General features: G+C 50.8%; 1 protein-coding gene across 1 annotated transcript; it reads right to left on the bottom strand.

Annotated features, from left to right (window-relative positions):
- Positions 1-4113: 4113 nt before the first annotated feature.
- Positions 4114-20491, bottom strand: LOC147113027 (uncharacterized). Its single transcript, XM_085997896.1, has 2 exons — positions 16227-20491; positions 4114-6505 (listed from the first exon to the last, which is right to left on the bottom strand). The coding sequence occupies exons 1-2, from the start codon at positions 20075-20077 to the stop codon at positions 6388-6390; spliced, it is 3969 nt and encodes a 1322-aa protein (XP_085854022.1). The 5' UTR covers positions 20078-20491; the 3' UTR covers positions 4114-6387.
- Positions 20492-23430: the final 2939 nt, after the last annotated feature.

Raw genomic sequence — 23430 nt, 5'->3', positions numbered from 1 at the left:
CAGGCAGAGATGTCAAGGGTTTAAATCAAACATGGCCACAGTAAATAATAATGCTAAAAGATCTAAGAGTGTTAAAAAAACAAGCCTGAAGGCTTTGTGTCTTAATGCGAGGAGCATTCATAATAAGGTGGGTGAATTAGCTGCGCAAATAGATGTAAATGGATATGATATGATTGGAATTACAGAAACATGGCTCCAGGGTGACCAAGGCTGGGAACTCAACATCCAGGGGTATTCAATATTCAGGAAAGACAGGCAAAAAGGAAAAGGAGGTGGGGTAGCATTGCTAGTTAAAGAGGAGATTAACACAATAGTAAGGAAGAATATTAGCTCTGATGATGTGGAATCTGTATGGGTAGAACTGAGAAATACCATGGGGCAGAAAACGTTAGTGGGAGTTGTATACAGACCCCCAAACAGTAATGCCGAGGTTGGGGTTGGCATTAAAAGGGAAATTAGAGATGCGTGCAATAAGGGCACAGCAGTTATCATGGGTGACTTTAATCTACATATAGATTGGGCTAACCAAATTAGTAACAATACTGTGGAGGAGGAATTCCTGGAGTGTATACGGGATGGTTTCCTGGACCAATATGTCGAGGAACCAACTAGAGATCAGGCCATCTTAGACTGGGTATTATGTAATGAGAAAGGATTAATTAGCAATCTTGTGTGAGGCCCCTTGGGGTGGAGCGATCATAATATGATAGAATTCTTCATTAAGATGGAGAGTGAAGTAGTTGACTCAGAGACTAGGGTCCTCAATTTAAATAAAGGAAACTACAATGGTATGAGGCACGAGTTGGGTAGGATGGATTGGGGAATGTTACTTAAAGGGTTAACGGTGGATAGGCAATGGCAAACATTTAAAGATCGCATGGATGAACTACAGAATTTGTTCAGCCCTGTTTGGCATAAGAATAAAAAAGAGGTGACTCAACTGTGGCTAACAAGGGAAATTAGGGATAGCATAAGATCCAAGGAGAGGACATATAAATTGGCCAGAAAAAGCAGCAAACCTGAGGATTGGGAGCAGTTTAGGATTCAGCAAAGGAGGACAAAGGGATTAATTAAGAGGGGTAAAATAGAGTATGAGAGTAAGCGTTCAGGGAACATAAATACTGACTGTAAAAGCTTTTATAGATATGTGAAGAGAAAGATTGGTGAAGTCAAGCGTAGGTCCCTTGCAGTCAGAATCAGGGGAATTTATAATGGGGAACAAAGAAATGGCGGACCAATTAAATACATACTTTGGTTTTGTCTTCACAAAGGAGGACACAAATAACCTCCCAGAGATGTCGGGGAACATAGGGACTAATGAGAGGGAGGAACTGAATGAAATCAGTATTTGTAGGGAAATGGTGTTAAGGAAATTGACGGGATTGAAGGCCGATAAATCCCTAGGGCCTGATAATCTACATCCTAGGGTACTTAAGGAAGTGGCCCTAGAAATAGTAGATGCATTGCTGGTCATCTTCCAAAATTCTATAGATTCTGGAACAGTTCCCATGGATTGGAGCGTAGCTAATGTTACCCCACTATTCAAAAAAGGTGGCAGAGAGAAAACGGGGAATTATAGACTGGTAAGCCTGACATCGGTAGTGGGGAAAATGCTAGAGTCCATTATAAAAGATGTAATAGCAGAGCACTTGGAAAACAGTGACAGGATCGGACAAAGTCAACATGGATTTACAAAAGGTAAATCGTACTTGACTAATCTACTTGAATTTTTTGAGGATGTAACTGGTAGAATAGATAAGGGAGAACCAGTGGATGTGGTGTATTTGGACTTTCAGAAGGCTTTCGATAAGGTCCCGCATAAGAGATTAGCTTGTAAAGTTAAAGCACATGGGATTGGGGGCAAGGTACTGACTTGGATAGAGAACTGGCTGGCAGACAGGAAGCAAAGAGTTGGAATAAACGGCTCTTTTTCCGAGTGGCAGGCAGTGACTAGTGGGGTACCGCAGGGATCGGTGCTAGGACCCCAGTTCACAATATATATTAATGATCTAGACAAGGGAACGAGATGTAATATGTCCAAGTTTGCAGACCACACAAAGCTGGGTGGGCATGTATGCTGTGAGGAGGATGCCGAGAAACTCCAGTATGATTTGGACAGGTTGGGTGATTGGGCAGATCTATGGCAGATGCAGTATAATGTGGATAAATGCGAGGTTATCCACTTTGGTGGCAAAAACAGGAAGGCAGATTATTATCTGAATGGCAATAGATTGGGAGAAGGGGTGTCCTTGTGCACCAGTCGCTGAAGGTAAGCATGCAGGTGCAGCAGGCAGTTAAAAAGGCAAATGGTATGTTGGCCTTCGCAGCGAGAGGATTTGAGTACAGGAACAAGGATGTCTTGCTGCAGTTGTACAGGGCCTTGGTGAGACCACACCTTGAGTATTGTGTGCAGTTTTGGTCGCCTTATCTGAGGAAGGATGTTCTTGCCATGGAGGGAGTGCAGCGAAGATTCACCAGACTGATACCTGGGATGGTAGTAATGACGTATGAGGAGAGATTGGGTTGATTGGGCTTATACTCGCTGGAGTTTAGAAGAATGAGAGGGGATCTTATTGAAACTTATAAAATTCTAACAGGACTAGACAGACTAGATGCAGGGTGTTCCCGATGGTGGGGGAGTCCAGAACCAGGGGTCACAGTCTAAAGCCATTTAGGACAGAGATGAGGAGGAATTTCTTCACCCAGAGAGTGGTGAACCTGTGGAATTCTCTACCACAGAAGGCAGTTGAGGCCAATTCATTAAATATATTCAAGAAGGTGTTAGATATATTTCCTAAGGCTAAAGAGATCATGGGATATGGGGAGAAGGCAGGGACAGGGTACTGAGTTTGGATGATCAGCCATGATCTTATTGAATGGCGGAGCAGGCTCGAGGGGCCGAATGGCCTACTCCTGCTCCTATCTTCTATGTTTCTATCACTGGATACCAATCGGGAGTGGGAACCCTGACTTATTTCCCATTCCCCTCCCCAGCCCAGAGACACTGAGGCCAATTTTAAGAACTCTACAGCTGTCCTAGCTGAGAACAGCCAACTGAGGATAGTCCAGGGATCAAACTGGAACCCTCCTGGCCCTCAGTACCACACTGGGTCATGTATTTAACCATCAAGCTATCAGGGAGCTCAAAAATCATTCACAATAGTCTCTGAATACAAATTAGCATCTCGTAATGTTTTGTATTCTAATACACTAATTCTACTGTAGTTCCCAAGGGGCTAATGTTTGAATCATTTCTGGGAATGCTAAAAATGTTAAACAGCAAAAAACAATTTTTTTTCTTTTTAGTTTCTTTTAATTCCTCAGTCTCGTTCTCCCAGTAGGGAGTCACGCTCGCAGTGAGTGCGGGTCACAGAATCAGGAACATGATGTTGTAGCTCAGCCTCCGACTCACGCTCCCTGCTACTGTACTCGCAGCTGAGAACATAGATGTTATTTTTTCTACCTTCTGTGCTCATGTCAACTAACTCAAGCAACCTTAGGCTTTGAAGTTATGCTGTGTGAATATTTGGGTCCAAATGCTCCCGCTACAATAGCAGGCAGGAGAATTTCATACGAACGTGTTAAGAATTTCTATTCTAATATTCAGAGTGCAGCTTCAAGCTTTCAGAGGTTTAGTTAGCCAGTTGAATACATTGAATGTGTCTCACAAATTGGCCTCAGTGTCTCTGGGCTGTGGAGGGGAACGGGAAATGAGTCAGGGTTCCCACTTCCAATTGATATCCAGTGCCAGTGATCCTTGCTGGAAAATGTGCACATGTGGATACTGGGCAAGGATGGATTCAGACTGGGCTGTGATGCCCCACCCGCTAACTGGCTCAGTTGGGAGCACGCTTGCCTCCGAGTCAGAAGGTCGTGTGTTCAAGGCTCACTTCAGAGACTTGAGCACATAATCAAGGCTGACAGTCCAGTGCAGGACTGAGGGAATGCTGCACTGGCAGAGGTGCCATCTTTCGGATGAGACGTTAAACCGAGGCAATAGAAATTAAAATGGGGAGACATGTAAAGCAGGTTGTCGATTCGCTGTCACCCGTTTACAAAGTCACAATTACCCCCATATGTTGCACTGGTCCTACAAGAAGTCATACAAACAACTGCAAACGGGAATCATTTATTTTTCTGTATGTGTGTAACAATCTATATTTTTCTTTTGAAAAGATAGCTGCACAATAAAGTACTTAATCTGTTGGTATCAAACAAAACATTTTATTTTGAAAAATCCTCTTTTTTTAACGCTAAAAGGTAGTTTTACATTTCATTCTGGGATATTCTACTCTCCATACATCTGAATGCTTAGTTAGCAGTTAAGGACCATTTCAGTAGAGAATGTGATACTTTAGCACTTTAAAAAAACTGTACCCATTATTTCTTGGTTGGCTTTGAAATGTTACACATTACAGGCAACTCATGGAATTCAAGCAAAGCCTTTGCACTTGACCTGAAACACAGTATTTGCTAAAGAGAAATTACCTGAAATAGCTATTATTTTGTATAAAAGTTCACATCTGTGAATGGTCTTCCAAATAGGTATGATGAAAAAAAGGCTTTGTTTCTTTAGAACATCCCACACTTGGGTTTCTAATGCTGTCAGGCGGTCTTTAATACAGCTCAAGGATTAACCATCTAATTTGGACATGTGGCTGATCTTTTCTATATTCCCACCTATTTTCGCAGCTCCATATATTGTGATGGATAAACAGGATCATGGCTGAAGTGAATCAGATCCCAGCTTCAATCCACAGTTAACTTCCCAGCCTCTTCTGGAGCCAATCGTATTTTTCACTTGGTTCGGAGGTATTGTCCCATGGGTGGCCACCATTTCCCTGCAGTCATTCAGGCTACAGGTTGGACTGCGGCATCTAGACCGCACTTCTGATTCGACCAATTTCAAAATTCTTGCTCTTTTTTGACTGTTATGGAAAGGGAACAATCATAGAGTTATTTGGCCCGTCATGCCTGTGCCAGCTCTTTGAAAGAGCTATCCAATTAGTCCCATCCACAACCCCACGTCTTTCCCAATGACCCTGCAAATTCTTCCTTCTCAAGTATATATCTAATGCCAGTGAGATCAGTGTGAGTTTGCTTTGTTAAAAAAAGCACATGCAGCATAATTGGGACACGTTAAATGTTCATCTGATTTTATCGCTGAAAGTCATATATTTCTAGCCTTTACTCTTTTCACCCTTGATGGAATCCTGCATGATAGTCCTTGGCCTTCACTTACACTTCCTGTGTCCATGGGTTTGAGATGATATAGGTTCATTCGTTCCAGTTTGCCCCTCCTGCAGCCTCTGCACGCTCTCTATTAAAGTAAATGTTAATACAGAGATCCGACAGATCCACTAAATGTGTGCTGTCAATTTAGGTGTCTCTAACTGGCTAAAACAGCACTTTTAAATTCAGAGGGGTATGCTTGAATTTACCCTCATACGATATTGGGTGCACAACATGATTTTCTGTCTATTCCCCATCAATATTTCATCATCTTCAATGGAACATTTCCCAAAGATGGCTTGGCTGGTAACCACGTGAAAACCAAGGAAGATCACCACAGAAAATTCCCCTACACCAAAAATTTTTTCCATCATCCTTAAACTGTAATTGAACAGTCATGAGAAATCTTCCCATGTATTGCACCAGAGACTGGAAGACTCAATCTATCAGACTAGTTCTCCAATTGAACTAGTTATTTGTCTTCATCATTTAATTAATACAACAGACTGAAGGGAAAGCCAGTTAGATGTAATGGAAAGAGCACTGGGCCGTGAACCTAGTCGTCAGCTTTCCCCTCCAGCACTTTCCTTTCAGTCTTTGCAAGAAGCAGTCCGTGGAAGATTCGGCCTCGCTGGTGAACTATTGCATTTTGTTTAATCCTTCCCCAAACGAAAGGTTTCACACCTCGTTCAACAATCACGAAAATTCTGTGACAAATGTTTAGATATCTTTCAAATATTACTCATGCTTATTTATCTTTCAGTGACAATGCTGAGGATAGTTTGAATGTACATGATCATTCAGAACTGGATTGAGGCGAATGAAAGTCACTTCAGTCGCAGACAGGAGATGTTAATCCCATCTGTCGGAGCTCGGTTCTATCCCAATGCAGTTCTCCTAGAGGTGAAAGGACAATGTCTCAAAATCGTACAGTCATCCAATACCAATGTAGAAAAATAAATAAGTGAACAAAATAAATATTTTTCCAATATGCCATGCACATCATTTTAAACAGGTCAATCTCATTAAGTACAGACCAGATAGGATTACTTTGTCACGCTATTGTAAATCCAGATAATCTGAATTCAGCTTGGACTGGGAGCACTGGAAATCCCGCACAGTGTAACAGAGTTTTTAGCGCTCGCTGTGTAAGTCTCACTGTAGCCCCTGCCCAATGATGCATAGCTCAGGGTGGGAGACAGATCGGCTGGACCCTCGCAGATTGGATACGCAATGCCTTGTCCATGGATCGCCTTCATTCTCAGAATTTAAGCTGTTGAGGGAAGAAAAATAGTTCACGGGGATTAGAATGAGAAGCTAATATCAATACCAATCCTATTAGACTGAATGTAACTACTTCACCACTGACTGCAGTGCTTTTGTATGTTATGTAACAGTACAGTGTAATATGCTGCAGGTTTCACAACGTTTCACCTCCGCAACGCTTCACCTACATACAGCCAGTCACAGTATTTCAAAAAAATTCATCCTCTGTGAACTACTTTAAGTAGTGATCAATCCAAACCTTTCAAGCTTAGAGTCGAGGTCACTAAACCACCAGGAACCAAACCTCCTCCCTTCCTCCGCCCCCTCGCCCCATTCTCATCCCTTCCTCCCCCCAACCCTGCCGTCATCGCTTCCTCCCCCCAACCCCGCCCTCCTCCCTTCCTCCCCCAACCCCGCCCTCATCCCTTCCTCCCCCCAACCCTGCCCTCCTCCCTTCCTCCCCCCAACCCCGCCCTCATCCCTTCCTCCCCCCAACCCCGCCCTCATCCCTTCCTCCCCCCAACCCCGCCCTCATCCCTTCCTCCCCCCAACCCCGCCCTCATCCCTTCCTCCCCCCAACCCTGCCCTCCTCCCTTCCTCCCCCCAACCCCGCCCTCATCCCTTCCTCCCCCCAACCCTGCCCTCCTCCCTTCCTCCCCCCAACCCCGCCCTCATCCCTTCCTCCCCCCAACCCTGCCCTCCTCCCTTCCTCCCCCAACCCCGCCCTCCTCCCTTCCTCCCCCCAACCCCGCCCTCATCCCTTCCTCCCCCCAACCCTACCCTCCTCCCTTCCTCCCCCCAACCCTGCCCTCATCCCTTCCTCCCCCCAACCCCGCCCTCATCGCTTCCTCCCCCCAACCCCGCCCTCCTCCCTTCCTCCCCCAACCCCGCCCTCATCCCTTCCTCCCCCCAACCCTGCCCTCCTCCCTTCCTCCCCCCAACCCCGCCCTCATCCCTTCCTCCCCCCAACCCCGCCCTCATCCCTTCCTCCCCCCAACCCCGCCCTCATCCCTTCCTCCCCCCAACCCCGCCCTCATCCCTTCCTCCCCCCAACCCTGCCCTCCTCCCTTCCTCCCCCCAACCCCGCCCTCATCCCTTCCTCCCCCCAACCCTGCCCTCCTCCCTTCCTCCCCCCAACCCCGCCCTCATCCCTTCCTCCCCCCAACCCTGCCCTCCTCCCTTCCTCCCCCAACCCCGCCCTCCTCCCTTCCTCCCCCCAACCCCGCCCTCATCCCTTCCTCCCCCCAACCCTACCCTCCTCCCTTCCTCCCCCCAACCCTGCCCTCATCCCTTCCTCCCCCCAACCCCGCCCTCATCGCTTCCTCCCCCCAACCCCGCCCTCATCCCTTCCTCCCCCCAACCCCTCCCTCCTCCATTCCTCCCCCAACCCCGCCCTCCTCCATTCCTCCCCCAACCCCGCCCTCCTCCCTTCCTCCCCCAACCCCGCCCTCCTCCCTTCCTCCCCCAACCCCGCCCTCCTCCCTCCCTCCAACCCCGCCCTCCTCCCCCCAACCCCGCCCTCCTCCCTTCCTCCCCCAACCCCACCCTCATCGCTTCCTCCCCCCCAACCCCACCCTCCTCCCTCCCTCCAACCCCGCCCTCCTCCCTTCCTCCCCAACCCCGCCCTCCTCCCTTCCTCCCCCAACCCCGCCCTCCTCCCTTCCTCCCCCAACCCCACCCTCATCGCTTACTCCCCCCAACCCTGCCCCCTCCCTTCCTCCCCCCAACCCTGCCCTCATCCCTTCCTCCCCCCAACCCCGCCCCCCTCCCTTCCTCCCCCAACCCCGCCCTCCTCCCTTCCTCCCCCAACCCCACCCTCATCGCTTCCTCCCCCCCAACCCCACCCTCCTCCCTCCCTCCAACCCCGCCCTCCTCCCTTCCTCCCCAACCCCGCCCTCCTCCCTTCCTCCCCCAACCCCGCCCTCCTCCCTTCCTCCCCCAACCCCACCCTCATCGCTTACTCCCCCCAACCCTGCCCCCTCCCTTCCTCCCCCCAACCCTGCCCTCATCCCTTCCTCCCCCCAACCCCGCCCCCCTCCCTTCCTCCCCCAACCCCGCCCTCCTCCCTTCCTCCACCAACCCCTCCCTCCTCCCTTCCTCCCCCCAACCCCGCCCTCCTCCCTTCCTCCCCCAACCCCGCCCTCCTCCCTCCCTCCCCCAACCCCGCCCTCCTCCCTTCCTCCCCCAACCCCGCCCTCCTCCCTTCCTCCACCAACCCCTCCCTCCTCCCTTCCTCCCCCCAACCCCGCCCCCCTCCCTTCCTCCCCCAACCCCGCCCTCCTCCCTTCCTCCACCAACCCCTCCCTCCTCCCTTCCTCCCCCCAACCCCGCCCTCCTCCCTTCCTCCCCCAACCCCGCCCTCCTCCCTCCCTCCCCCAACCCCGCCCTCCTCCCTCCCTCCCCAACCCCGCCCTCCTCCCTTCCTCCCCCAACCCCGCCCTCCTCCCTCCCTCCCCCAACCTCGCCCCAATCCCTTCCTCCCCCCAACCCCGCCCCATCCCTTCCTCCCCCAACCCCGCCCTCATCGCTTCCTCCCCCCAACCCCGCCCTCCTCCCTTCCTCCCCCAACCCCGCCCTCCTCCCTCAACCCCGCCCTCCTCCCTCCCCCAACCCCGCCCCCATCCCTTCCTCCCCCAACCCCGCCCTCCTCCCTTCCTCCCCCCAACCCCGCCCTCCTCCCTCCCCCAACCCCGCCCTCCTCCCTTCCTCCCCCAACCCCGCCCTCCTCCCTTCCTCCCCCAACCCCGCCCTCCTCCCTTCCTCCCCCCAACCCCGCCCTCCTCCCTCCCTCCCCCAACCCCGCCCCATCCCTTCCTCCCCCAACCCCGCCCTCCTCCCTTCCTCCCCCCAACCCCGCCCTCCTCCCTCCCTCCCCCAACCCCGCCCTCCTCCCTTCCTCCCCCCAACCCCGCCCTCCTCCCTCCCCCTCCAACCCCGCCCTCCTCCCTCCCTCCCCCAACCCCGCCCTCCTCCCTTCCTCCCCCCAACCCCGCCCTCCTCCCTCCCCCCCCAACCCCGCCCTCCTCCCTCCCTCCCCCAACCCCGCCCTCCTCCCTTCCTCCCCCCAACCCCGCCCTCCTCCCTCCCCCCCCCCAACCCCGCCCTCCTCCCTCCCCCAACCCCGCCCTCCTCCCTTCCTCCCCCAACCCCACCCTCCTCCCTTCCTCCCCCAACCCCACCCTCCTCCCTTCCTCCCCCCAACCCCGCCCTTCCTCCCCTCAACCTTCAACCCCGCCCTCCTCCCTTCCTCCCCCAACCCCGCCCTCCTCCCTTCCTCCCTCCAACCCCGCCCTCCTCCCTTCCTCCCCCCAACCCCGCCCTCCTCCCTTCCTCCCCCCAACCCCGCCCTTCCTCCCCTCAACCTTGTCTTCATTCCTTCAAATCTAAAGAGGTTGAATTGTTATGAAATATATGAAATTGACGTGCAGGAAATGACCAGCTGGTCCATCAAGCCCCCACACCATGATGGCTGGGGCATCATGACTAAACAGCATGAGGCCTACGTCCTGCTTCCCTGATCCCATTCCCACTAAACTGCTCACCACCTAACATCCCCATGCTAGCTGACATCGTAAACGGATCCCTCTCCTCAGGTGCCTAGATTTTGTGCTCAAGTCTCTGGAGTGGGACTTGAACCCACAACCTGCTCACTCGGAGGCAAGAGTGCTACCAAGGTGGTGGTGAAACTTCTTCTTAAACTGCTGCAGTCTGTGCGGTGAAGGTACTCCCACAATACTGTTAGGTAGGGAGTTCCAGGATTTTGATCCAGCGATGATGAAGGAATGGCAACATACGTCCATCGGGACGGCGGATGACTTGGAGGGGAACCTGGAGGTGATGGTGGTCCCAGGCACCTGCTGCACTTGTCTACTCAGTTGCACAATTTGTCATATCATTGCTTTGAAACCATCTATGCGGACATATAAAAATGATGGGGTTGAAAATCCACAGTTGTTGCAGCTGGAAACTAGGCCCGGCCCTGGGTAATGATCTGGTGCCGAAGGATCTGGGACAGCCCGATGGAGGCAGGTCCTCTGGCCACCCCTTTATAAGGGCATTGTCTTATGGAGGTTCAGGGCCAGGGGTGGTGACTCCCTCATCAGGTGTTCCTGCCTTCACTGAGACCAGCTGACCAAGTGCTGGTTATGAAATCATCCCGTGGGGGGGGGCCTAGGCCAGAATTGTGACTGTTTCATGCTGAATGCTTCTGACCTGGTGCCTGATGTTGACGCGCACATTCCAACCTGCAAAGTTCCCTGGCCAAATAACAATTAAGCTCTGACTGACCTAAGCCTGCGTTTATTTAAAAGACAGTTACATTTTGTCGGTCTTCAGGTCCATCATAGCAGCAGAATTATATAGTGGGCAGATGTTCGGTTCTGCATCTGGGCATACTGGATTGCCTGTGTAGGAGAAAATCCGGCCTGGGAGGATCACATGCCAGTAAGAAAGCCTGCCTGAATTTCTGATAGGAAAATCAGGCCAGCTCCCTTCTGGGCGTGCGATCCCCTTGCTTGATTTTCCTCTACGTATTGTGCATACATACATTCAGACATAGGAACGGGAACATCTGCCCCATGTTGTTCTATTTAGTACAATGCTTCGACTTAAGGAAGCATTGCAGTGATCCACTAGTATATATAATAGAAATAACCATAGGTACCAAAGAGTAACATCAAGACTGCCAATATTCAGAAGACAACTATAAACCTCTTGAACTTTACTTTCCCAATTAATTCTGTCTACCTGCAAGAGATAAGTGCTCAGTGAATACTCCAACCTATCCAATGTTCTTTACCTAACAGGTTAACTCATTTAATGATTCAATTAATTAAAAATTCAATTCAATTAATCAAGTTCACATTCAGCAAGCCGGAACTGGCATGAAGCAGGTTTCTTGTAACATGCTACGGATAGCCAGACATTGGAGGCAGTACCGAAACGGGCAACCCAATCGATTCCTAACTTAATGCGTCTGAGCTATGAGGAGAGGTTGGAGTGCCTGGGATTGTTCACTCTGGAAAACAGAAGTCTGAGGGGAGATAGTATTCAAATATTTACGATCCTTAAGGGAACAATAAATTGAACCCCGATATGTCTGGATAGCCACAAACTCTAGAGCCAGGGGACACGGGAAGCAAAGGGAAGGTAAGGAGAGGGAAGGTATACAGATGGTTTAGATTTAGTTACCTTACATACAGGGTGGGTGAAGGTGTGGAACAGACACCCAGGGAGGCAGTGGAGGCAGATGGTGTGGAAAAACATTGGGGAATTTGGGTAGATATTTGAGGGATTGGGTGATTGAGGGGTATTAGTTTTCGGAACTGGACATATGGAGACTTTTCCGGTCCTGGACTTTTCTTTGCTGTTCCATAGAATACAACGGATATTATGCTAACAGAAACTGAAAGTGTTATGACAGCACATGATTTAAAGAAAGAAATTGCATTTATACAGTGCCTTTTACAACCTCAGGATGTCCTAAAGTGGTTTACAGCCAACGACATACTTCTGAAGTGCAGTCACTGTTCTAATGTAGGAAATGTTATAATAATCTATGTTATTGATAAACCTAACCTGAATGTAATAGGGCTCAGTTAGTGTGACAAAACCATGGAGGTTGAAGTCTCGCTGAATGATATTAGTAACAAACTCTTTAATGAGATTATATGAGTTCCTGTGACCTTTATTTAACGAGGTCATTAACCTGTATATATTTTAAAAGGGGTTATGCCTTTGTTAAAAAAGCAAACAGGAATTTCACAAACTGGACACTCATTACCAAAATTTCTCAGCACAACTTCAATCTCATCAACTCTATAGATTCTTTTACCCCTTTCCTGCCCGTCCCTCATTCCTTTCTTTAGGTATTCTTGCACGACAGGATTGTATTTCCCTCGCAGGCACCCTGACCCTGATAATATCACTATCACTGTCTGAACTTTCCCACAGGAGTGTCAAACATAGAGTGAACCATCACCGACTGGGCCTTTTGGAACATGCACTGGGCCATGGAAAAACTCTGGTATGGCGAGTCACAGCTCAGTACAAATTCTCCAGGTTCTTTTGTGTTTCCAGCAACCAGCAGGGCCACTTCTCCGGAGTCATTGCTCCTTGTTGCAGTTGTCCCCAGCTGTCCGTTACTGTTACGCCATTATCCAAAAAAAGTGAATTGGCTGCAGTCAATGTCAGTTCCATTAAAGGTGTGAGTATATTGCTCTCTGCATCTCACCTGCACAGTTGCTTTAATGATGCACCTTAACTGGCACAATTAGTGACCTTGACTGTAGGATACAGAGACAACTACTTAGTAGTTTTAGCCTGAATTAACTCAAGGAAATATAAGCCACGCGTATGCAAAACTGTGCTTCTAATTTAACCCTTAAAGCCCCGGAATCATTCTGGTGAATGTGCGCTACAATATATCCTTCCCGAGATGAGGTGCCCAAAACTAAACGCAGTACTCCAGTTGAGGTCGAACCAAGGCTCCGCACACAGGCGGCCTACTCCTGTTCCTATAAAAGGCAAGTTCAGGACTGTTGTCAGAAAGCACTTCTTCACATAATGAATGATCGATATCTAGAAAAAAACCTTTTGAATCGGGTAAGGGTAATAGAAGTATTCAAGGGGCAGTTGGACACTGTAATGGGGGGAAGCTGAAAGGAGGAACTAAATGGGCTGAACAGTTTTCCTCAACTCTACTTATATTTGTGGTAGATTTGATAATATTGGCATTCTACTGCTAGCAATTAAAAAATCTCATTTAAAATAATTTTTAAATGAAACTTTCCAGCACCTATACATTGTTGCCCCTTCTACCCACCCCACACCCAGAGCTCCCTTTCAAGCAGCCTGGTCCCATTTCTCTGACTGCCCATGGAACAACAGAAGTGTCAGTTACTGTCATGTCTGTTATTTCATCTAATCTGGAGGTAATACCATTCAGTCGGGGTAGAAGTGTGTTGGAACTGATACAACAAAAGCTATTAAAGGGAATTACAATATACAACGCACTGCAATTTAGAAATGACCAATAATGTGCACTATGCTGTTAAACCATTGCAAGATCAATTGGAGATGAAGTGAACTGCCAGCATCTGGGATTGAACTGAAATGAGAGGAGGGATTACCATGCAGGGGCTTGTAATGGGCTAAGAAGTCCACTAGTGGCTGGTCCCAGAATTTCCTGAAAACTTGTGCTGAAAGAACAGCGTAAGTACGGCATAATGTCGCTTTTCAATGCAAAAGATTAGAGGAGATTTGTGTGTTAAGTTTTTACGTTACACCCAAGTTTCCTCGATCTTTTGCCTCAATTCAGCAGAACCTCTACCACAACCCTCTGCCGCTCATTAAAATAGTCCCGCCCCCATTAAACAAGACCAGAAACGCGAGTATCTGCATTCAAGCCAGTTCTGAATGGGCTGTATATTTACTCCCAAAATTTTAGGCACTGCAGGACTCAAAAGTAATGGCCCGGAATTTGTGGTTGTGGTGACAGCGAAACTGTCATGCTCGCTGTCATTACTCTGTAAAACTGACAGCAACTTCTGGAGACTGCAAATGCACATTTAAACACGGAAATCCTGAAGCTGTTGTCAGTGATATCCTGCTCTTCCACAGGGTGTGCTGTTGCAGGCCTTGCAGATGGAAAGCAATTAAAATCATTGAATTAACGTTAACGTCCACTTTTTATGCACTATTCATGAAATATAACTCTTAACAATGTTAAGCCTTGTTGAATGAATTGTAAATGATTTTTTAATGGCGTACTAAGTCATAATTACTACTGAACAACCTCGCTGGCCCTGAAAAACTTATTTTATATTTGTGGAATGTTAAATTTCTCCATTATGATAAAAATTCCTAGATTTTTAAAAAATTATTATTTTATTTTGTTTATGATATTTCAGCTTCTACCTTAATCCCACGTCTATGTCCCAATCTTTATTTCTCTGTAAAATGATTAAAAAGTGAAGGATAATGAGTGCTTTTTACTTCCTGGTTTGCTGTCTGTGAGAATTCTTCAAGGTGACTGGTGGCTTTGCCTGCTTGATGACATCACAACAGGAAATGCTGGAAACACTCAGCAGTATCGAGGAGAGAGAAACAGAGTCAATATTTCGAGTCGGGGACCCTTCGACAGAACTGGAAAAGGTTAGAGAAGAGAGATTTTTAAGCAGGGGCAGGGAGGAGGGGAGGAAAGAACAAAGGGAAGGTCTGTGATAGGATGGAAGGCAGGAGAGATTGACTGACAAAAGGGATGATGGTGCAAGGCAAAAGGAGATGGTAATGGAACAAGTTAAGAAACAAAAGATGACTCTAGATGAGGTGTGAATGATGATGGTAGCATCATTAACAGTTACCATGTGAGGAAACAAGAGAGAAAAAAGTAAAGAAATACAGGGGCCGAGGTTATGGTCTGAAATTGTTGAACTTGATGTTAAGTCCAGAAGGCTGTAAAGTGCCTAATAGAAAGATGAGGTGCTGTTCCTCGAGCTTACGTTGAGCTTTGTTGGAACAGTGCAAGAGGCCGAGAACGGAGAGATCAGAGTGGGCGTGGAGGGGAGAATTAAAGTGACAGGCGACCGGAAGCTCGGGGTCAGTCCGCAAGTGTGCCCCTGCTTAAAAATCTCTCTTCTCTAACCTTTTCCAGTTCTGACGAAGGGTCCCCGACTCGAAACGTTAACTCTGTTTCTCTCTCCTCGATGCTGCCTGAGCTACTGAGTGTTTCCAGCATTTTCTGTTGTTGTTTCAGATTTGCAGCATCCGCAGTATTTTGCTATTGTATTGATGACATCACTGTTGTTGGATGCTGGAGATCCCCTACAGTGATGCCAGAACTAAATTAACGTCGGGACAGGTGAGATTGACGCCACAGAGATCGCTAGATCTTTGTGGGCAGCTTTCTTCGAGGTCAGTGGCGAGTGCCATCACTTCGCCGCTGACCGCAAAATCCGGGCCAATATTTCTGATGTTTGATTGCGATTTTTAATTTTTTAAATTTCATCTCAGAGTCCTACACTGTATATTCTGGTGTCAGTTGTGGCTCAGTGATTGCACTCACGCCTCAGAGTCAGAAGGCTGTGGATTCAAGTCCCACTCCAGAGACTGAACACGTAATCCAAGCTGACACTCCAGTGCAGTACCGAGGGAGTGCTGCACTGTCGGAGGTGCCGTCTTTTGGATGAAACATTAAACCGAGGCCCCGTCTATCCTCTCAGGTGGATGCAAAAGATCCCATGTTACTATTTCGCAGAAGAGCAGGAGTTTTCCCGATGTCTTGGCCAAAATTTATCATAACACAGATTATCTGGTCATTATGACATTGCTGTTTGTGGGACCTTGCTGTGCGCAAATTGGCTCCCGATTTTCCTACATTACAACAGTGACTACACTTCAAAAGTCCTTCATAGGCTGTAAAAAAAAATTGGACACTAAGGGAATCAAGGGATATGGGGATAGTGCAGGAAAGTGGAGTTGAGGTCGGAGATCAGCCATGATCTTATTGAATGGCAGAGCAGATGGGAGGGGTCGTATGGCCCATTCCTACTCATATTTCTTATGCTCTTAAGTGCTTTGGGATGTCCTGAGGTCATGAAAGGCACTATAAATGTAAGTTCTTTCTTTCCCACCTGCTGACGATTGGACAGGCCGCAGACAATCACAACTTAAGCTCACATATGAAGGATGCCCGCTGCAATACTGATAGAAGCCAGAGCAATACTTACCCAACGCTGTGTAGTGTGGGTTCACTTCCAGCTGAACCGGGTGCAGGGAGTCCACTCTGAGCACGAGTTCGACAGTCCGGAAGGTAATTCCTCTTAAAAGGCTGTGGGTGGACACCACTCAATGTCAACCTGCTCTGCCGGTCGCTCGGCTGCCTGAGCATGAAGTTGTTCCTCCACGCCGCCCTGGACGTCATCGGGCTGCCGTCTCCCAGGATGATAGTTTGCGATTGGCCTGCCACGTTCACTGGCGGAGAAGGCGGCTGCCGGGCCTCGAATATGGAGTCGGACGATGGACAGAATATGGACAAGGCGTTGGATCTAATTTTCCCAGGCCACGGAGACATCGGGTCAGCCTCAGAACGGTCGGACAGTCCTTTCCGCAGCACGCCGGGCGAGACGGGCGGAGAAGCGCCGTTGACAGACGGCGGTGGGCTTGCATCTCTGCGGCCGGTTGGGGGGCTTGGCAACTTTCGGCGGGTGGGAGGGCTTGGCAGCTTCCGCTGCGCCGGAGGACTCGGCAGCGTCCTCGCCAGGGGAGGGCTCGACCTCCTCGGACTGGCCGGTGGACTCAGCTGCTTGCGAAGGCTTGGCGGGCTTGGCTGTGCGTTGGCGGGAGCCCGAGGAAGGTGGCCGGGCTCCCAGACCAGATTGGGGCACCTCCTGGCCGCGGAGGGCGAGGGCGCCGCGTACCCGATTGGGCGGAAGAGGTTTTTAGGCTGCAAAGGTGGGCTGGGGAATCTCTTCTTCTCTGAAGGGGCCGGGGGAGCTGGGTGGATGGCTGCCTGAGAAAGGTGCCTGGGTTGCCAGGGTGGGCCGGCCAGCTTCCTGTCCATTGGGGGCGAGAGAGCTGCGAATTTGGTTGGAGACGTCTTCCTGCTGGCGACGGCAGGGCTGTTGAATGCTGAAGCGACGGGTCGCTGGCACTGTCTCTGGGCTGGGGGCGAGGGGGCGGCGTGTTTGGCGACAGACGCGGCTCTACCATCGTCACCGGCGCCCTCTTCCCTCGGCACCGAATCGCCCTCACCCTGGACTCGCCTTTCCCCGGGAGGCGAGGCGGCCGCCCTGAGCGGAGAGGCTGGCCTGCCGGCGTCAGGCTGCTGCTGCGCCGGCGGGTCTAACTGCTCCGCGCCACTTTCCGGCGAGCTGCAGGATGCCCCGGCGTAGCGCAGATTGATGATTTTGTAGGGCTGCCAGTGTTGGCCGGCGGCCGCCGCCGCCTTCAGTCTGCGCTGAGACTCGGCGCTATGTTCCTGGCTCTTGGCACAACGAGCGCTGCTGCACTGCGCTACCTCCGCCGGCCTCCTCAACCTTCTCGCGGCCCCGGCGCCCAGATCGCCTCCCGCGTGTCTGCTCGGCAACAAGGCCACCGAGTCGAGCGACGCCATGAGCCGCTGCGTCACCGTTGCCTTGGAAACTGTGGTGGCGGCCGCCCTCACCGCGCATGCGTCCCCCGCCACACGTGCGCCTGAGCCCGCCACCGCGCATGCGTCCTCCACGGCGCCCGCTACTGCGCATGCGTCCTCTGCCACACGTGCGCCTGGGCCCGTCATCGCGCATGCGTTCACCCCCGCATATGCGTATCTCGGCGCAGCGGCCGCCATTAAATTGTCTGGCGGCAGCTGGGCTGGAGGAAGAAAAGTGGCAACGGCCTCGGATTGTTGCGTCGTGCGACTTGGGCGCGATAGCGTGGGCCAGGTAGGCGCGCCGAGTTGTCTCGTCCCGTCCAGCGCAGCCTGGGGCCCGCCGCCGCCATCCCCGGCTTCAGCGCCGCCGCCGCCTCCCCTTCCCCGGCTGAAGCTATCGATCAGCCCGCGCACCGATTTACGCTGCGGGCCAGCCTGGGGCGCCTGGCTTCCCTTGGCTTGGGGCGAGTCCCGCTTGAAAGGCGGGGCCTCGGCCTGCCTGCTCTGGCCGGGCGGCGGCTTCCTCAGTGACGGGGGCCCCTGGCTGGGCAGGATGCTGAAGTCTTTGCGCAGGGAGGCTTTGAGCTTGTTTGGGGGCGGGGACGCTGGTGGTTGGGCCGGGAGTTTGGGCCGCGCCACCTCCGCCTGCTCCGGGGGGTCCCTTCGCCCTCCTCCTCGCCGCCGCTCGCCCTCTTTGGCCCGCAGCATCTTGTCGAGCCGCCGACTCAGCTCTCTGCCCGTCCGCTGCAGCTCCAGCAGGGTCGGGTCCTCCGCCCGGCTCTTCAGCGACTCGGCCGACCTGGAGCGACCCCGCCGCTCGGCCGCCGGGCTGGGACTCGGGCCGCCGTGGGCGCTGCTGGGCCGGGCGGGGAGCCGCCTGCCCTCGTCGTCGGACCAGGCGGCGGAGCCCGGGGCGCTGGGGACGAAGCGGATCCGGTGGCTGATGGCGTCTTTTATCCGGATGGCCATCTCCTGGCAGGCCGGGCTGGCGGGCCGCCGGGCTCCGCTCTCGGGCGGCGACGAGCTGGGCCTCCGGGGGGCTGGGCCGGTTCCCCAGTCGTCGTCCTCTTCCTCCGCCGAGCTAAAGTCCAGCGAGCCGCCGAGGCTCAGGCCCTCGCCCTCCACGCTGCCACCCGACTCGAATGATGGCGATCGGGATGCCCGGGCCGGCTGGCAGCACGGCCTGCCCCTGAACCGGCGGTCCAGGGCACCGTCCCCAGGCTCCGAGGTGCCAACCTTGGCGGGTCTCTGAGAGGTTTGCGGCAGAGCAGCCCTGCCCGAGAGGTGCGAGCCCGGCTCACCGCTTGCCTGCCTGCCACACTGCTCGGGGTTGCAGGACCCCTTCATGGAGTCCGTGTCTGCTCCAATGCCACTGTCCTCGGAATAAAGGGCCGTGTCCCCCGCTCTGGTGTGAGGCTGCTGCCACACACAGCCCTCCAATTGCCCAATCAGCCTTCGGAGCCGCTGGTCCACCTGCTGTTTGGCTGCCAACCCCCGTTGCAAGGTGTCTGCGGCGGACTGCAGATGCCCACGGGCTTCCTGCAGGGCAGTGGCGGCGAGGGTGGTCACCGTCCCATTGGTTGCCTGCATCTTGTTGACCGTGTACTGGAGCAGCTGTTGCAGGAGGTCCGGCCGGTCTTTTGGGGCTCCTTTCTCAATGGGCCATGCAAGATGGGGGCCGACGTCCTTGACCAGCCTCTCGCCTTCGGTAGCGATGTCCTCCAGGATCTGGTTGACTTCCTCGAAGCGAAGTATCAGGAAGCTCACCATCTGTTGGAGCATTAGCTGAGTCTGTGCCGCCTGGTCAGTTAGACTCAAGATGGCGTCATACTTGGAAAGGCTGGGGTTGAGGTAAGCATATGCTGCGTGGTGGGCTTTAACCAGCGACGTGGGAAAATCTACTTTCTCTTCGTCTTCACCTCCCAAATGGCTTCTTGCCCTCAGCACGGTGCTCTGTGTCTGTTTGGTGGCGTGACGGCCCTTATGTTTCCTAGTTCTCTTTGGTTGCTGAGCTGCGTTGCCGTCGCCAGGCCAATCGCTATACATTTGGTGTTTTTGTACGGGCATGTCCCGAGGCACATACTTCTGCGAAGTGACGCCCTCTGACAGCACCGTTTTGGCGCCGGCTGTCAATTTTTCTTTCCTCCTCTCTTTGTTGTAAAGCTCGGGTAGGCAGGCGGGCACCGTAGATGGAGGCGGATGCTGGCTACGGCCCCTTCCTGCTCGGCGCCGCTCCTCTTTATTCCCTGGCCCGCTGCCGTTCTCTCGAAAATCCTCGGACAGGTTAGATTCGCTGTCTGAGTTTCCTAAGCCTCCGCTGATCGAGTGGGTTAGGCTCTCAGTGGACGTCTTGTCTGCAGACGCCAGGTCTCTGACTTTCTTCAGAGGCCTCAAGGTATTTTTTGCGAGTTGCTGGATTATTTCGCGTTGAGACGGCGCACACCCCATTGCTGCTTTTCCTTTTTGAAGCGAAAACCACAAAGTAATCAGCACAAAGAAAGATCGACACTACCTAGCAGCTCCTCCTGTCATCTCCAGATGCTCTCATTCAGTGTGACTTCAATTGTCCTCCTTGGCTCTCCAAAACCTCATGGGTTGACAGGTTTGACGTTTGAGACTTTGACGACCATTCTCTAGAACATAATAAAAACATGCCAGTGACTCCACGCAGTTTCTTGGGTCGTTTTCCTTTCGAAGTGCTGCACCTTCCCTGTTCCCTTGCTCACCACCTTCACAATTCAGAGGCTGTGGATTAAGCGCATTACCTGCCTCGCTTCTAAAAATAAGATTTTAAGCTTATCAGGTTGATCAGGCTTGGCCAGTCGGTTCTCTTTTGCATCCTGTGGAACGTTAATGAAGAACGCTAATTAAAGAATAATTAGTTGTGTTTTTTTAATATTAAAACCGATATCAAGATCAGTTGATGAAACCCGTAGAGGTAGTGGGAGGTAAAAATTCGCAGGGGCCTTGATTTGCCAGTATTTAACACCAAAGCCTGGCTTAATAATACCAATAAATCTTCCTCAGGAACTCTGACCTTGAAACTTTGAAGTGCCAGGAAAAAACAACAGATGCAGCAGCAGTCTGCACTATGGTAATTTAACCCTATGGTTACACTCGCCATATAGCGCACGATGTCATTCAGCAGTGGTTAGAAAGAAAGAACTTGTATTTAAATACTGCCTTATATGTCCTCAAGACATCCCAAAGCACTTCAGTCAATGAGCTGCTTTTGAACTATAGTCACTGTTATGTAAGCCAATATCGCAGCCAATTTACACAAGGTCCCACAAACAGCAATGAGATAGTTAATTTTTCTTTAGTGTTGGTTGAGGGATAATTGTCAGCCAGGACCAAGAGATAACTCCCCTGGTTTTCTTAGTAGGGTGCTGTTGGATATATTTTCTCCACCTGAACAGGCACACGCTGCCTCCATTTAACAGCGTGTTTGAAATGACCACCTCCGACAATAAGGCAGCACGCCGTCAGCCTGAGACTCTGTGCTCAACTCCTGGAGTGGGCTTTGAACCTGTGCCATTCTGACTCCGAATAAGAGTGCTGCTAACTGGCAGCTGACATCTAATTGAATTAATAGGAAAAATTCCCCTGATGACATGGAGGGTAGATGCAATGCCCTGTGTGGAACTAAGCCAGAGAAATCAGGAAAGACCCTGGTTTGATCCACTGGCTAGGTTGAGTTAACTGATCTCAGCTAACAGTAAGGCTGCTACAATTGGCCTCAGAAAGACTGAGCTTGGGAGAGGGAGGGGGTGGGGGGGGAACTCGGCCCGCTCCTGTTAATTTCTAACGATCTGGGCTGATATTGAATGACAAGATTGGGCTCAGCTGTGATGTCCTTAATAGCCAACTCAAACTCATTCCCTTGGCTCAGATATGAAGAATGACACCTCTGGCAAAGTACTGGTGGGAAGTGGCACCTGTGGAACCAGAAAGACTCCGTGCCTTCGAGTAAGGAGAGGGAGGAAAATGGAGGGGAATGTGAGAGACAGGAAGACAACGGAACAACCTTTCTGTGATGTACAGAAAATGGTGGGAACTGCCTGGTGGGAATGGGGTGGGTCTGGACCAGATACTTGTTTTATACCCTACCCAATTTTACACTCCATTGACTTCAAGCTGGCAAAAGTTAGTGCAATCAAATAAGGGTAACTCCACATAGCCAACAGAGGCAAGGAATCGAAGGAAACTAATTTGCCAGGGGGATGGGCACCAGGATGTAGCATTAGAAAGGAGAAGCAAGGTATGCAAAGGATTGGGAGAGACAGATAGCACTAGAGTAAGAAATAGTACGGTGGGGTCAGACTAAGAGAATACAAGAAGGTCTAGGATAGGTTTACATTGCATGTGTGTGAATGCACAAAGTGTGGTAAATAAGGTTGGTGAGTTGCAGGTGCAAATAGACACATGGAAATATGATGTTGTGACAATAACGGAGACCTGGCTCAAAAAAGGGCAGGATTGGGTACTAAATATTCCTGGATATAAGGTGTTCAGGAAAGAGGGAAGGAAAGAAAGGAGGTGGGGTGGCAGTATTGATTAAGGAGAATATTACAGTGCTGGAGAGAGAGGATGTCCTGGAGGGGTCAAGGACAGAATCTATTTGGTTAGAGTTGAGAATCAATGGAGGTGCGATTACACTACTAGGTGTATTCTATAGGCCACCAACTAGTGGGAAGGATATAGAGGAGCAAGTTTGCAGGGAAATTAGAGAGGTGCAAGAATAAGAGTAGTGATGATGGGAGACTTCAACTGTCCTAATATAGGCTGGGATAGTAATAGTGTAAAGGGCAGGGAGGGGGAAGAATTTCTAGTGTGTTCAGGAGAACTTTCTTGGTCAGTACGTTTCAGGCGCAACAAGGAAGGAGGCATTGCTGGATCTGGTTCTGGGGAATGAGGTGGGTCAAGTAGAACAAGTGTCAGTAGTGGAACATTTAGGGAACAGTGATCACAGTATCATAAGATTTAGACTAGCTATGAAAAAGGACAGGGAACAATCTAGAGTAAAAATGCTTAATTGTAGGAAGGCCTATTTCAGTGGGTTGAAAATGGATCTAGCCCGGGTAAATTGGAATCGAAGATTGGCAGGCAAAACTGTAATCGAACAATGGGCTACCTTTAATGAGGAGATGGTTTGGGTACAGTCAAGGTACATTCCCATGAGGGGGAAAGGTAGGGCAACGAAAGCCAGAGTTGCCTGGATGACGAAAGAGATAGAGAGTAAGATGAAGCAGAAAAAAAGGGCATATGACAGATGTCAGGTTGAGAATACAAGTGAGAACCAGGCTGAATATAGAAAGTTCAGAGTGGAAGTGAAAAAGGAAATAAGAGGGGCAAAGAGAGTATGAGAATAGATTGGCAGCTAACATAAAAAGGAATCCAGAAGTCTTCTATAGGCAGTAAGAGGAGGGGTGAGACCGATTTAGGGACCAAAATGGAGACCCAACGCATGGAGGCAGAAGGCATAGCTGAGGTACTAAATGAGTACTTTGCATCTGTCTTTACCAAGGAAGAAGATGCTGCCAAAGTCACAGTAAAAGAGGAGGTAGTTGAGATACTGGATGGGATAAAAATTGATAAGGAGGAGGTACTAGAAAGGCTGGCTGAACATAAAGTAGATAAGTCACCAGGACTGGATGGGATGCATCCTAGGATGCTGCGGGAAGTTAAGGAAATTACAAAGGTACTGGCCATAATCTTCCAATCCTCCTTGGATATGGTGCTGGTGCCAGTGGATTGGAGAATTGCAAATGTTACACCATTGTTCAAAAAAGGGTGCAAGG

This window comes from Somniosus microcephalus, chromosome 9 (genome assembly GCF_052327205.1).
Source record: "Somniosus microcephalus isolate GS21.2 chromosome 9, FLI_Smic_1.0, whole genome shotgun sequence".
Taxonomy (NCBI): Eukaryota; Metazoa; Chordata; class Chondrichthyes; order Squaliformes; family Somniosidae; genus Somniosus; species Somniosus microcephalus.
The sequence above is the reverse complement of the archived record's forward strand: the minus strand, read 5'-3'. Positions and strand labels throughout refer to the sequence as shown.